The 16,186-nt window shown below is 44.3% G+C and overlaps 1 protein-coding gene across 3 annotated transcripts in view; it reads left to right on the top strand.

Moving 5' to 3' along the window:
• Positions 1-15,826, top strand: part of TTC12 (tetratricopeptide repeat domain 12) — a 377,867-nt gene extending 362,041 nt beyond the window's left edge. For all 3 annotated transcript variants that reach the window (XM_086957373.1, XM_086957375.1, XM_086957374.1), the window contains 3 exons: positions 8,004-8,103; positions 11,300-11,525; positions 15,611-15,826. In XM_086957373.1, the coding sequence (XP_086813499.1) occupies positions 8,004-8,103; positions 11,300-11,525; positions 15,611-15,686 (402 nt within the window). In that variant the 3' untranslated portion in view covers positions 15,687-15,826. The remainder of the gene's footprint in view (positions 1-8,003; positions 8,104-11,299; positions 11,526-15,610) is intronic.
• The last annotated feature ends 360 nt before the right edge of the window (positions 15,827-16,186 follow it).

Below are 16,186 nucleotides of genomic sequence, written 5' to 3' on the forward strand. Positions count from 1 at the left end.
CCAATTGTGTCAGACGTCTAGACTAAAAATATTGTGACTGCTTCATGCACGCTGAATCTGGGATGTGTGCCCGTCAGATCAATAGCAGCTCTGTCTGTTGCTAGTGTTACATTATCATATGTTCAGGGATTGGTCGTGGTGCCCAGATGGTGACCTTTGTTTGATAATGTCATTAAAAAACTCAACGTTCACTCACTGTTGGTGTCTTGTATTGCGGTATTATTGCGTTACTTATGTCTCTTAAGTGTGTGTTTGTGTGTGTATACATACACCGTATGTATTGTAATCTATGTGGTTTGATAGCTCAATCGGTCGCTCATTCAGCGCTGCATTTTAGCCCCGGTCATGGCGCTCGAGAGTGGACATTGCCGTTGATTGGCCGCCGCCCGTGGGATGCATTGGTTCAGATGCGTTTCGGGCCCCAGAGGGGGGGGAGGGAGGGAGACCTTGTTTTGGAGTTGAGGTTTGCTTTGTTTTTTCTCGGATGCGGTGACAGAACTCCTCTTCTGTTTGCCATAGTCTCACGGTCATGATGACAAAGGTGACACGGCGCAGGGCTGGGCCTGCCAACCCGCCACACAATATAATCCGTTAGGGCCTTCAGAAAGATGTTCAATGTATTTTATTGTGACGAAAATCCAAGAACAGAAGTGAAATATTAACATATTGACATTTGTAATAAAGCTTGAAACATTTAGAGAACATATTTGATCCAGTTGTTGAATGGTTGCACAGATTGATGCTGTGGTGGCGCCGAGTGATGCTGTGGTAACGCATAGTGAGGTTGTGGTGCCCCTGAGTCATGCTGTGGTGGTGCTGAGTGATGCTGTGAATTGTTTCCCCTCGTTTTTGTATCCTTCTGCCCTCTGTCTGCCTGGTGTTTTGTGCCGTTCCTCCACCTGAACTGAGCCCTTTAAAATAAGGCCATGCTCCAAAAAGTACCGCAGCCCCCTGCCCTGAACAATAAAAAACTGCCCCCTACCTCCGTGAAGTACTCTGACTCTGCTCTCTACCCTCCCTTGGCGCCTAAAACTGTCCCCTGCCATGCACCCTACAACGCCTCGACTTACTAAACTGTCCCTTCTCTGTGTGCTTAGAGGCCGTAAAATGTAAGCCTAGGCACAAATGGATGGTTGGATTTGTGGGGTAAAGTTTTATTTAATGTGATTTTATGTAGCGCAAACTTTACCCGAAGGTGTCACAGCGCTTTACATAAGAACCAGTTGCCAAACCTAAGGACTTTGATTTACATGCGTTAAGTAAAAGATACAAACAGGAAAACAATTGAAATGTACTAGATGTAGTCACACAAAGAAGAGACTGTTGATTCTCGTTATATTTCTATATACATATGGAAGGGATATGAATAGATGTACTGCAAGAGTCACATAGGAATGTTAGAGTAGAAAGGTCTACTGCATATACTAGTGAATACAGTCATCTCTATATAGAGAAAAAATGAGTTATATTTAGAGGGGTCGGAGTGGGACGCAGTGGGTGGATGGATGCATGATGGATGGATGTATGCATGATGCATGGATGTATGGGTGGATGCATGGATGGGTTGTTGGTTGGATGGGTTGGTGAATTGCATAAATTGTTGAGGGATTGGCTGTATATATGCATCTACCCATCCACCCATCCATGCATCTATCCATACACCCATCCATACACCCATCCATGCATCTATCCATACACCCATCCATACACCCATCCATGCATGCACCCATGCATGCACCAACTCATCCATGCAACATTACAACAAGAGCCCGCAGCTCTCCTTCGTCTCTCCTCGCCCCCCCTTCCCTGAGCCCGCAACTCTCCTTTGTCTCTCCTCGCCCCCCTTCCCCGTGCCCTGCCCTGCTATTGTAAATGACAATGCCATTTATTTATGTTAAAAAAAAAAAAAATGTCAAGAGCAATGCCAATAGCTCTAACTTTAACAAAGGCAAAACCATTGCATTGTAAATGCTTGTTTTCCTTTTACCTCCGCTTGTTTGGATTTCCGAACATGCTCTGCCAAGGGCTGCAGATTATGTCCTTATCTTGTGTTCCACATTCTTTGGGTTCACAAGCACTTTTTCGGCGAGCCAGCGCATTTGCTGCTCTGAGACATTTAGTATTGCAGGCACTCTCTCACAGGCACTCTCTCACAGACACTCACAGGCACTCTCTCGCAGACACTCTCTCGCAGACACTCTCTCGCAGACACTCTCTCGCAGACACTCTCTCGCAGACACTCTCTCACAGACACTCTCTCGCAGCCACTCTCTCGCAGACACTCACAGACTCTCTCTCACAGACTCTCTCTCACAGACTCTCTCTCACAGACACTCTCTCACAGACACTCTCTCACAGACTCTCACTGACCCTCTCACTGACACACTCACAGACTCTCTCACAGACTCACTCTCTTACAGACACTCTCTTACAGACACTCTTTCACAGACACTCTTTCACAGACACTCTTTCACAGACACTCTTTCACAGACACTCTCACACAGACTATCACAGACACTCTCACAGACACTCTCTCACAGACGCTCTCTCACACTCTCACAGACAATCTCACTCCCTTTCACAGACACCCTCTCACTCTCTCTCACAGTCACTCTCTCACTCTCTCTCACAGACTCCCTCTTACTCCCTCTCACAGACTCCCTCTCACAGACTCACTCTCCCACCCTCTCTCACTGAGTGACTGACTCTCACTGACTGACTGACTCACTCTCACTGACTGACTGACTCTCTCTCACTGACTGTCTCTCTCTCACTGACTGTCTCTCTCTCACTGACTGTCTCTCACTGACTGTCTCTCACTGACTGTCTCTCACTGACTGTCTCTCTCTCACTGACGGTGTCTCTAACTGACTCTCTCTCACTGACTGACTCTCTCGCTCACTGACACTCTCTTTCACTGACTGACTCTCGCTAAAAGACTGACTCTGGTTTTTATTTGAATTGCTGTGTGCCTGGGCCCCGACACAGGGCGCGGACCGGCGGCGCCACTTCTCTCACTGCCCTACTTATGGGGCTTTGCTGAGAAGGCACCAGATCACTGCACCAGAGATTTCCGCGCCCCTTCTGTCCCCGGCTCAATTAATTGTCTCAGCTCCAATGCTGCCGGTTGCAGCTTGTTATTGATTTCCAAGCTCATTCCAAATGTTCGAGGCGTTTGTAAACAGAATAATTAAGTCAGAAGCATGTAGGTGAACTACCGCCGGTACTGTGATTATATGCCTTAATAAAAGACCAATTGGAAGTACGTGGCTCGACCCTGGCTCGGACTGCAGATCGGAAGCCCCAGTCACCTTAGCTCCCGCAGACCATCATTAGTAGGGTGACCAACCGTCCGTAAATTTCACGGACAGTCCGTCATTTCGGCCGTCTGTCCGTTGTCCGTGAAGGATTGTGTAACGGACGCCATTTGTCCGTAATTTTAACTGGTTGCACAACCGGCACAGCTGGTCCCCACCTCCCTTCTCTTGACTGTGATGCTGCTGAGGTCGGGTGTAACAGACTCGGAGGCAGTACAAAAGCTCAAATACCCATCAGCATTGGCGAGGCACAGCGGGATGGCAACCCTCACACCTTCAGCCCTTGATGAGCTGTTAAGAGGTGCTTGAAGGTGACAGAGGGAGGGGCGGCAGCTTCGGAGCAGGGGCATCTATTCAGATGCAAACAGCCCTGAATGCATCTTGTATTTTCAATTGGTGTCAGACATTCCCTTTCTGCCCAGGGTTCCAAATATCCTAGAACCGGCCCTGATTACACCGAGGCAGCACGTGGCTCACTTCACAGAGCTTAATTACTGTCACTAAATTGTAAACAAACCTCGATTCTTCAAACATGCAGTCTATATTGTAATAAAATAGAGAAATGGCACAATCACACTGATTAACAAAGTATGGAGGACAATCAGTTAAATCGGTTCTCTTGGAGTATCTCCTTTCAGTACTGTACATCAGTGTGGGGGGAGGGGGGCAAAACTAACATTTTGGAAACAGAGCCTGTGGGTAAGGAGCCCTCCCCCACCCTGGAAGAGACCAAATGAGACTAGAATACTGTATACCCACCCCTGTATCCACACTGATGGATCCTGTTCCCCCTCCAGTGATGGCTCTTGTACCCCCATGTGGGGGCTCCTGCCCCCCCTCCCCCCCTGCCTGTGATGGCTCCTGTCCCCTCCTGTAGTGGATCCTGTCTCTGCCCTGGGTGGCTTCTGTCCCAGTCCTGGAATGTCTCCTGCAGCGAGGGTGAAGTTCTTGATGGGCCTCTTCTCAAAAGGCTCAGTTCAAAATTAATATGAAAAGGTGGGCGAGTGAGTAAGTGAAGGGGTGGCTGGATGAATTAGTGAAAGGGTGAATGGATGAATGAAAGATTGAATAGATGGATAATGGGAGGGATGGATGGATTGATGAGTGAGTGGAAGGATGGAAGAGAGAAGACGGAGATAGCTGAATGTATGGGTGGAAGGGTAGCTGGATGGGTAAAAGGGTGGATGGATGAGTGAAAACGTGGATGCTGAGTGAGTGGGTGGATGGATGAGTGAAATGATCGATGGATTGATGAATTGATAAGTGCAAGGGCGAATGGATGGATGGATGGATGGATGAGTGAAAGGGTGGATGTAAGGATGGATGGATGAGTGAGTGAAAGGGAAGGTAGATGGACAAAATGATGAATAGACCAGTGAAGGAGTGAAAGGATAAATGGATGAGAGAAAGGATGAATGAGCAATAGGGTCAATGGATGGATTCATGAGCGGATGAGTAGATGGATGGATGGGTGGGTGGGTGGGTGGATGGATGGATGGATGGATGGATGGATGGATGGATGGATGGATGGAAAGAAGGGTGGGTGGATGGATGAATGGAAGGAAGGATTGCTAAGTGAAAGAGTCGATGGAGAGAGAAAGGGAGGATGATGGATGACTGAAAGGGTGGATGGGTGGAAGGATCAGTGACTGGGTGGATGGATGAGTAGGTGAAAGGATGGCTGGAAAGGTGAAAGGGTAAATCGCTGGATGGATGAGTGAATGGATGGATGGGTAGAAGAGTGAATGGCTGAGTGTACAGATGGATAGGGTGAATGGGCGGATGGATGGATAATGGATGGATGAGTGAAAGGATGGATGAAGAGATGGATGAGTGAGATGAAAGATGGAAGGATACATGATGGATAGGTTTGCAAATGGCTGAATATGTCTAGATATGGCTGGGCTTACTTATATACAATTGCGCGACCTCTGATGTGTCTGAAAAACGTATCCAATTGTCCTGAAGTTTTGTCCTGAATTTTGACCTCCTGTCCTGAATTTGTGTCCTGAATTTTGACCCTTTGTCCTGAATTTTTACACTCACCGTCCTGAATTTGCACCAATGCCAGTTGGTCACCCTAATCATTAGGTTGCCTCTCTTCTACAACCCCTATTTAGTTTTTGCAACGGGCGGGGTAATTATCATAAATGAGTCAAGCTGGGAAACTGCTGGTTTCATTCACTACAAGTCCGGAACCCCATGAAGAAGTGCACATGTGCACAAAACGCGTCTGGATGGACGATTTGGTGCAACGATGTCCGCCACTGTTTTTGCTTTCTCTCAATAAATGGTGGCAAGAAAGAAACTTACCTGAGTGTTGTCAACTCTTCACAGGCAACTTTGTTGGTGGATATATATATATATATATATATATATATATATATATATATATATATATATATATATATATATATATATATAATATATATATATATATATATATTGGGGCTGGAATCACTACAAGAATCACGAGTGCGATTCATATGTGCACAGCTGTTTTTTTCCTCGACGTCAGCCAGTGAACAAGGGGGACTGCTCCTGAAACGCGTATGGCATAAAGATGAAGTTGCGAGGGCCTCGCTGAGCATGCTGAGGTCCTTCAGGAATAAAAGGTTCAACTAACGCTGGGTGTGGGGCCGTTTTTCTTCAGGTTCTTACGATTGGCATATGTGTGGTCTGCCCTGGCCAGGAAGGTTACCCCACTGCATACTCCAGCAGGTCCATCCGCCAGTGAAATGTTAGAGCGGTAATGGAACAGTGTTTCCATCTTGAAAGACACAAAAGTAGCAGCAGCCCATCCGGGCTTCCAACAGCGACCCAGAGGGATTTTAATCATGTAAGGGGAAGGAACAGCAGCATCCATTGTGGATATAAGAACTTACCTGCCTACAACGACCAGTATACCTTGTTAGGACACGCCCATTGGACCTGGGATCACTACAAGAATCACAAGTGCGATTCAAATGTGTACAGCTGTTTTCTTCCTCGACGTCAGCCAGTGAACAAGGGGAACTGCTCCTGAAATTCGTATGGCATAAAGATGAAGCTGGGAGGTGTCGCCTTTGGGACCTCAGAAGTGTTTAGCCATGCGACAGTTGATGTTGTTGCACCAAGGATATTGTGCTGCATAACTAAATACTTATAAGGTCCCAAAAGCAAAACCTATTGGCTATGCCAATGCTTGTTAATACTGGCCCTGCTGCTCTGACTGGCTCCTTGTTGGAAATCATGCCTTGCTGGTTCGGATGTCCAGCATCGGATTCCTGTCCTGCTGCTGCCATCTCGTCTTGCAGCTGCATGGAAAGGAAGCAAGGTAAGTAAAAAAAAGCGGTGCTGTTCCCTTGTGCATGCGTGAGTGTGTGTTTGTGAGTGATTCGGAGTGAATGAGTGGGAGTGACAGTGTTGGAGTGTCAATGAGAGAGAAAGTGAGAATCATTGAGGGTAAATGTGTCTGAATAAGTGAAAGTATGAGTGAGTTAGCATAAGTGAGTGCGGGGGATATTGTGAGTGGGAGTGAGTCAGAGCGTATCTATCAATGATGCAGCAGGTGCAGTTGCACCTGGGCCAAGAAGTTTGAGGTGCCTACTGTATGCTGCCTATGAAAGCAGAGCACCTCTTCACCTTGTAGTTCAAACCAGAGCCTTTTCTGTGCACTAGCATTTGTGAGTGAAAGTCAGTGAGTGTGAAAGAGTGAATATCAGGGTGTGAGTGACGATGTTTTTGAGTGACAGTAAGTGTGAGTGAGTATGAGTCAGAATAAATACATGACAGTGTGTGAGTGAGTGGTGGGGAGTGAGAGTGAATGACAAAGGGAGTGAATTGAGTGTGTGTGTGTAAAAATGTGTTTGTGAGCGTGTTTTATGCTTGTGAGTGTGCCGCATACCATGGCATACTCGAGGTAATTCGTATTTTATAGGGACACCTATGGTAACATGCTATCTCTGGCGTAATTAAGGTAATTATTGACAAAGGAGAGGGAACCCATGACAAAATTCAGTCCCTAATATACTGGAAGCAGTTCTTAACATATGGAGGGACATATTTGGCAAAATGCATGTGCTAGCATATTGGAGGTAAATCTTGACAACTGCAGTATATTGGGGGGTAAGATTGGAGGAAGTAAACCAAGAAAAAAGTTGCCTCTGGCGTACTAGAATTCATTTTTGACATTAGGGTTACCCAAGGTGTATGCGCAATGTCAATGGAAATTTACTGGTATATTATATGTCATTTCTGGTATCAGAGGGTACTTACGACAAAATAGTAATACTGGCATTGGCACACTGCAGGTAATTCTTAATGCATTGCATACGGTCACCCAAGGCAACTTTTGGAGAAAAAAAATGGGGTGAATGTTTAGCATTACTCCCCGCCACCTCAGAGATCACCAGCTTCCATTGACACTGGCGGATGTCTGTACAGCTTTGTGAAGGTAGGTTGGTGCATATTGATGCAAACTTACAACTTGAATATCTGATTCAACAGTATGCACTTGCAAGGCACCCTGGTAGATAAAAACTGCAGCCATTAACTTCTTGGATGCATCATAAAACCCAAAGTTCAAAACAGTTGTACCTATTTTACGTCTTTGGTTTGAATTCTTCTTTTCTCCCAAGTTGTACAGGCATGAATGCACATCCCATTCATATGTATGCTTGAGTTTCCTTTTGGTTCTAACTCCAGGGAAGTGGGCAGATAACATCCGGCTATGCTGTGAAAGCCCTTGCCGCGTGCACCCGGAGCAGCACACAGGCTCGTGAGGACGTGGTGAAGTCAGATAAAAGTAAGTGGCAGATATGCTGAACCCGGGATAAACGTCGAGTGGGATTTCAAGGTTGATTGTCCTCGAGGGGCCTATTTCGCCCAGTCTGCTGGGGAGCCCTGTCCTATGCGAGCTGCGAGCTAATCCAGCTGAGCCTTCCTAAGGCTTCCAAATGTGTGCGTATGCATTAAATAGGATCACCTCTTGAAATTGCATATACTCTATGCAAAGGAGGGATTGCAAACCGCCAGGCATTTTAATGAAACGGAGATGTGAACTGAAACAAGCTTTGTATCAAGCGTGTGGTTCTTGGGTTAATTAAAAGCATAAATGTTAGTTTAATTTCTCATACTTCAGGTTTGTGAAGAAAAACGTACACAGAGTTTTCCTTTAATAGGCTTGAAAAACGTGGTTTTAAACACAGACTTCTTCCGCTAAGGAAAGCAGGCTGCATTTTTTTTATAAAGTTAATTTTATTGAAAGGCGATCACAGACATGGTGGTCTGCCAACCATAGTAACCGCCATCTCTGTGAAGATCGCCAATCGAAGGGAATCACCAGCTATCTACCTAATTAAAGGTTAATAGGTAGGTAGCATTGTGGCACATTCTTGATCATCATTTTATGAGCTACTTATAGACTGGGTACAAAACTCGTACATCTGCCTTAAATGTTAAATGTCGTATACTTGTAAAGCGCACAGCTGCCCCAGCAAAGGGGCGTCCCGGCGCTGTATACCGCTGGGGAACCCATCTTGCCTTTCCCTGTGAGATGGTCCCTCCTGGGCATCTCCAAGGTGAAGACAAGCATCCCCGGCGCTGATGGGGCCGTTAGTAGAGATTAAGCAAGCTATTGCCCAGAGTTGCTGAGTGGGACCCATGGTTGGAGTAGGCACCGAGGCGAGAATTATCGAGTCCGCGACCATGGCCCAAGACCCTGCCGCATTGGGAATCGACCCCTGGTCCCGGGCCGACCTCTGCTTCCAGGTCTGCCGCCTCTAACCAGTGAGCCACACCACTCCACTAAGAGCATTAAGAGCATTAAGAATGTTTTTAATCATAAAAAAACAGATTATTGCACAGGTAAAATATAGTCAAGATTCCAAAGCATGTGTCTAAAGTTAATACAGATAAAAGTGTAATGGCGTTGAATGGTATTGGCTGAATACCTGTCGAAAATACGAATGAGAAGAAGACGGGTTGGTAGTAAAACAAGACACAGAAGGGGCCCAAAAGTGTAAAACCGGAGTACTTTGCACATAACTAGAACACAAAGACTGCCCCATAGGGGAATGCACTACACTCAGGTCATATATACTGAAATTGAACTTTGAGCATCATTTTAAGTTGGTGGATGGAATTCTGTGTCACAAACGTGGCCGATATCCCATCCGCTGTCTTACACGTGCAGTAGGCAGTAATGCATTGTACTTCAATGGGTGGTATATCGGCCACGTTTGTGGTGGAGCATCCCGTTTGCCAAAATTCTAACCAGGCCCTTCGATCTTTGTCCAGCATTGCTTGTTGTTGTAGTGCTGGCTGGTTACCTAGAGGTAAACAGATCAGAATTTTAAGAACGCACTTGAGAACCGAGATGTTTGAACAACAATCATTTTGAGGATGGGAAGGTGGACAAACTAGTTAGAAATAATGTCAGTTCCGTGGAGAATCAAAGAAGACGTGATGATGAGAGCTGCAGACATTGTCAGTTATGCAGTTATGCCTCTCACAGGAAGGAAAACACAACTAGAGAAGAATATCCAAGTACTCGAGATTCAGGCATCACACAACTAACAAATACGGTAAGGGCAAATGAGCCAAGCAGGTAGCAAGGAGAAAGGCAAGATCATCTTTTGCATAGTATATAAAGCCTGTCTTTCTCTTCTGCCTGTCAAATCTGTTGGTAGCAAAAGCCTTGCAAACAATCTTTGTGTTTGTGAACTGTGCATGGAGGTATACATCCTCACTTTTATTATGAGAGCACAGCTACACGGCAGTGGAGTGGTATATACTAGTTGGCATTATGCAGAGCAGGAAAGACAAGCAAAGTGAGTGTGTACACAGGAAGACAACAGAATGTGGATGTAATACTGAGTGAGAGTGGAGAAGGGCAGAAGACAAGAGATGGAGCAAAACAACTTGGCCCAACAGCATATGGCTGTAGGCATGTAATAAAAGGAGCAGTGTGGGGTTGGCCGAGAGAAGGTGAAAAGTGTTTGGATACTTGAGCCTGCTGTTTGGCAGGTAAGACATGAATAATGGAAGAAGAGGTGAATGTGAGCAGGGTGCAGTGTAAAAGACCCTAGAATCGAAAGACGTAGCAGAGTAGGAGGGACATTTTTTGTGGGGAGGAGAATGAAATGGACATTAAAGCAGGGAAGGGGCTGGATTGGGAATTAGGATAGGTACATAGGAGGGTGACCCAGAAAGGAAAGACAGGGGTTTATGGCAAGCGGCAATAGGTGGGGCACAGTTGGAGACCTGGGAACACTTGGATGGGGTAGTGGACTCAGGGTAGGAGGGTTTGGAGCCCTCGTGATACAAGTCTGGTAACTGAGAAATTACACAGAAACAGAGTGCAAAGCTTGAGGAATCCTTAACGTGCAACATGTGTACTGATTATTTGGGAGGAGAGTATGCTATTCCAAGAAGTGTCAGGTGGAGAGATTGGGTGATACTCCTGCTCACAAGGCACAGACCTGCAGATGTCGAGAAAACCAATAACAACACAATAATGAACTCAACCTGAAGCAAGTGTACACATATTAGTGACTGAACCCTCCACAATAGTTTACATAGCTGAATTAACATATTGGCATGAGTTGAATTCTATGAGGTTTCATGACATCCTGATGGAATTGGGTGCAATGTCAACATAAATATTCCTGTGATCTCAAGAACTGAATGGTGGGGCACCAAAGTAAGTAGCTAAGATGGCTGAATAAGCTGATCACTTAATGCTGATAATTCTCTGGAAGCCGGAAGCCAACGTTTCTAGTCTGTGCACTGCTACTTCAGCCTTAAATCTTGTGTTATGTTTATAAATTGAGTACCATTGGGTTGATTAATAATAAAACCTGTGAAACAGCCAAGCAGAGGCTGCAGGTATGCTGCCTAAGCAATGCAAAGAGCTATGACTACATTCAGTGGTCTTATGGCAGTCAATGTATGTCATAATCATATCAACCTGTAACTGATTGACATCTCTTTTGTCCTAGAGTTTACCGTCCTGATGAAGCTTTTACACTCGGAGAATGAAGTCATTGCAGGAAATGCAGCCCTCTGCCTTGGTTACTGTATGTCGGTGCCTGGAGCACCTGCCTCTCTGCTAAAATCTGACATACTAAAAGTTCTGTTAACATATGCCGGAGGGGACGCCAAAGAGGTTGCTTTACAGCAGAATGCAGCTATAGCTTTAGGAAAGCTTTGCACAGCAGAGCCAAGGTATGTAATGATTGACTTTGTCATTTTAATGGATCTGACAACATTTCAACGAAGTCATCTTTTATTCTGGCATTTTATACTGATGAATAAATTGGTTTGGGATGCGAATTTGTTTTAATTAACTATACGTTTAAACTAGTTTACCTCAGTAGTTGAAACCATACCTCTGCCTTTCTTGTCCTGTACTTCATTTCAGCGAGATCCCTTGGCCAATAAAAATATTTGTACCTAGGCTGTCACTAATGTTGATTTCTTCCCATCTGATAGAGATAAATGGCATATCGTAAAAAGTGTGGATGTCACACACTAATTATTTTAAAGTTTAAGTGCAAAGACATGAGTTATGAACATGTTTTCTGTTCAGACTTTTGAAAATTCACAGTTTTACAGTCCTCTAGCGGGTGTGCACGTATAGCACCTGATCTTAGTTGCATTGTGTCCTGCGAAAATTCAAATTGAAAGTCAAACATACCAAAGTTTAAAGGAGTGAAGTTTCCACTTTTTGTTAACTTAGGCACACAAGGTTTGTGGGTTCATGGATAGGATACTTCTTCTCCATAAATAGGGGTGCGGGGGCTTGTTTTTTTCCCATGGTGTAGAACAGATCGTGTATAATACTTGAAGATGTGCTAAAATGTGCTAATGTGATGTGGTACTAGCATCATTCTTAGGCAGTAGTCATCAAAACATAGAACACTCCCATGAGAGATAATTTGCACCGCTTCCCAAACCTATTCTTCTTGATAACAGCTCACTTTTTTAAAATGGCTTCTTCCAAAAAGCAATTAAAAACGCACCCCTCTACCACTACCAGAAAGGTGGACACTGTCCTAGTAGAGTATTGCAATCATCCCTGATCTTTCAGAAGAGAACGGAGTTTGTGACAACCCATCAACGACTGTAGACAACTATCATTTCCACTGTGCTGCTAATCTATACCTTGAACCACTTTAAAACAGCGAACAAGGGTTGCAAAGGTTGGCTTCACTCAGGGCACCTCTCCCCTGAGGCCCAGTAAAAATGTCCTAGATTTTAATTCAGTATAAAAATGTTGCACAAGTTGAGCTGATAAGCAGCCGCCAGCAAGTGTAGGTATTTTGACCCTTATGGCCACCTCTTTGATGGAAGTATCCATGAAAGTCTTTCTGGCTTTATCAAGGACTTTTGGGCCCCTTAGCGTTGTGGTTGTAACCCTTCAGGATCTAAGCCATAAAAAACCACGAGGATAAATCAGCCACCAGCCTGATTGGGAAAGAACATTTTACTTGACTTTTTCACATCGTCTCCTCCACCAAGTACAAAATTCCATACTAACCTTCAAATGGAGTTTTCTGCCATATTTATCGTGCCTGGATGGTCTGACCTATCTGCTTGAAATTCTTTAACTTGGGAACCATAGACCCTTATTTGATGGTTGGACTCATGTTTACACTTGAATTTCTTTTGTGCCCTCGACCCTCTCGTCTAGACTTTCAATAGTTCCTGGTGGAGGTGTAGAGGCTAATAGAGCTGCGGGTAATCAAACTAGGAAGTAGAGCGTGGGCTTTTCAAGTAGACAAGAGGGTTGTGCAAGTTTTATATTGGTCCTTCTCCTCTTCAACCCATTCCTCCCCAAAAAGCCTTTCAAATCGTGACATTGATGGCTTTCAATGATCACTTGTTGTTTTTCATAGGGAAGGGGGTATTCATTATTATTATTAAATGGCCAGTGACAGCTGAGGTGGGTTCCCGCAGCATCAACAGGGGGTTGCCTCAACCCTTTTTTGACATCTGGTTGGTAAGGGCTCGGTTCCAGTCTAATGTACCAGAGTCCTCCTTTGAGGTAAGCTTTTTTATGGTGGGCAAGTCTTTTCCGTTAGGCTCAATGGCTTCTCTTAATAGGAGCCATCTTGGATAGATGGCTGTGTATTGTACAACTCCATTGATCTAGGTTATTTTTCATCAGTCCTCAAACCTGTCTCACTGGTTTCAGAATTGCTATCCTTGATTTGCAAATGAGTTAACTAAGTCGTGCGGTTCATTGGAGCCAGAAGTCTGAACTTCAGTGTGCTCAGGTTCAAATTTCTCAGAACCCTCTGGAGGACCGTCTGCAATGCAGTCAGTAGGTAAACAAGTTTGGAACTCTCTTTTCAATCCTCTGACTTTGAAGGTCTCCCTCACTACAGACTCCTCAGCAAAACGTTAGGTATCCTTGTCAACAACCTTGTGACATTTGGCCTCCTTGAAGTCTTTGTTTTCATAGAGATATATTCGAGCCAAAGGTGTAAGCCGAGCTTCAGCTCCACCCACACCTTTCTGACAGAAAAGTCGTCGTTTTCTCGTGGCCAGGGGCTGTGGCTGTTCTCTCGTGCCTTACAGTTTCATGAAACAAGGAGGCAGACTTCCTGAGCAGACTAAAATAGGCCCTTCACAAAAAAGAAGCGCAACTCTGCAGTCTCCTTTCTCTCCCTTAGTTGGGGTCATTTGCACAAACATGCAGCTATATGCATATACTGCAGATACATCTAACCACTCCTGAGTAGTGGCCTGTCAATTGAGCATGCACCTTCTGCATGGATCCTACAGCCACAGGTTGAAATCCTTAAATATCTTCATGAGTCTTTCACAGTTCTCTGGTTAATATATCACCAGTATTCAATAGTGTAACAGTAGCAATTGTTATTTGCTCAGCTGTTAAACTGCAGTATCTATGAAAGGCTATGCTGTGGAACCTTGGCTCAGAAACATGCATTTCTGTTCATGCTAATCAACTTGCGATATGTAGTAACTCAATCTCTCCACTACAGTGGGCAAAGTTTGAGTCGCACATTAAAGTGGATAGATTACATTTAGCATACGCCTAGAGCAATGTTCTTTGAGTGAGGCTATATGTTCCCTGGTGTTTGGACTCTCAGCACAGCGGATTATTAGCATGACGATGGAGAATAATTAAAGCGAGTGACTGTGAAAGGTACCAATACTGGAGAACTAAAGATACAACTTAGTAACATTTTTCTAGCTATATGCTCCTTTCTCCTTCATCTGGCGCACGCCATCATGGAGTGCTGTGCCGTCATAATGTACCAATTTACCATGTACAAATGTCATAAAATAAATGGAATAAAATATCTATTCTCTCCAGCATTTGGTTACTTCAGCCTGGGAAGAAGTTCCATGAAACCTCTCCTTTTTGAGGCGAAACCACTGACCAGTGCTGGTCTGTTCTTGTTTCTTTTGTGCCACATTCTCTCTGAAATAGTACACCGCCACATTTCCTTACGCCCTCACCTACTATGCTTATTAACTGTGTCTTTGTCTTTCGACTTGCCTGTGTCAGTTCACACTGGAGCCTCTCCTTTCTTCTGGCCCATGTTCAAGCCTACTCACTGTCTTCCATCAGCCTCTCGTTGTCTCTGTCTTATGCCTGCGCCTGGCATTTCACCGAAATGTACTCTCTGTGTGAAGCCTACAGAGTGTGTCTGACATCCAGGGGACAGTGGGCCAAAATCTGTTCATGTTTAGTAGTGTCTGTCCCAAATACCATTCACCATCGATGCCTGCAGGTTATTTTTTTAATGAGTTAGAAGTTTCCAAGTGAAAAATGTGCAGGTAATTTTAGCTACATCTTCGGTTAAAATACACTAGATTATATTTACTCATTTTGACATTGATAAAACATGTATTCATTACATGATAGCACAAGGTACTCCGATTTGATCTAATACACCTGCTACATAAAATAAGTGCATTGTTGTCATTGTATTTAAGACACTTAAAACAAATTGCCCCAATGATGAGGAAACATCACATACAGCGACCATTAACAAGATGATTGTTCCTATATAGTAATTTGTAAATAATAATCTGCTTTCTGTGACATTCGTGATGTAGATGAGTGAAAATGCCTGTAAATCAAAATTTCCATTGCAGTTTATTTCATGCGATCTTCAGTTTCAATTTAACAAAGAGATTTATTTCTGCTGGCAATGAGTTCATGGATTAGTAAACCTCTTGTAAGAGTGTTATTGAGAGAATTGTGTCCCAGGATGATGGCACTATGTGTCTTTCGGTCTCATTTTTAATTATTTGATTTTCTTTTCTTCTAGGTTTATTGAGGAACTTCGCAAACTGAATGGAATCGAAATCCTTAACTCCTGTATGAAATACATTGAATTACTCTGACGGATTTCTCGTGTTTTCAGAGCATTGATAGTGTTTTATTGATTTTATTTACCATCTCATGTTTTCAGAGCAGTGATAGTAATTTATTTGTTTTATTCGCCATGTTAATATGTCATGTTCCATAAACTATTTTACGATTACCTTAATGTCTGTTGAAATTGCTTTCTGAAACCTACTTCTACCATGATATGTGTATTTTTGCATTTAAAAGTTACATTTCGGGATCCATACATCCTGCTCTTTCAAATCATAATTTCACATTCTGCTCTTACCTCTTCAAGTTATCTCACAAAAGAAAACCGCTTCTTTCCTTTTTATCAGTGGCGACTGGTAGGGAATAGTATGGGGGGGAGTTCGGGTACGGTGGGTGGTTAGGAAAAAAAAGAAAGAAAAGCAAACTTACCTGGTGATCGCTGTCACCAGCCACCGCCTCTCCTCCGAGCAGGAACCAGGAAGCTCCCACACTCTCCTGACCAATCACAACGCTGCTCTAAGCAGTG

The sequence above is a fragment of the Lissotriton vulgaris genome, chromosome 2_1, assembly GCF_964263255.1.
Source record: "Lissotriton vulgaris chromosome 2_1, aLisVul1.2, whole genome shotgun sequence".
NCBI lineage: Eukaryota > Metazoa > Chordata > Amphibia > Caudata > Salamandridae > Lissotriton > Lissotriton vulgaris.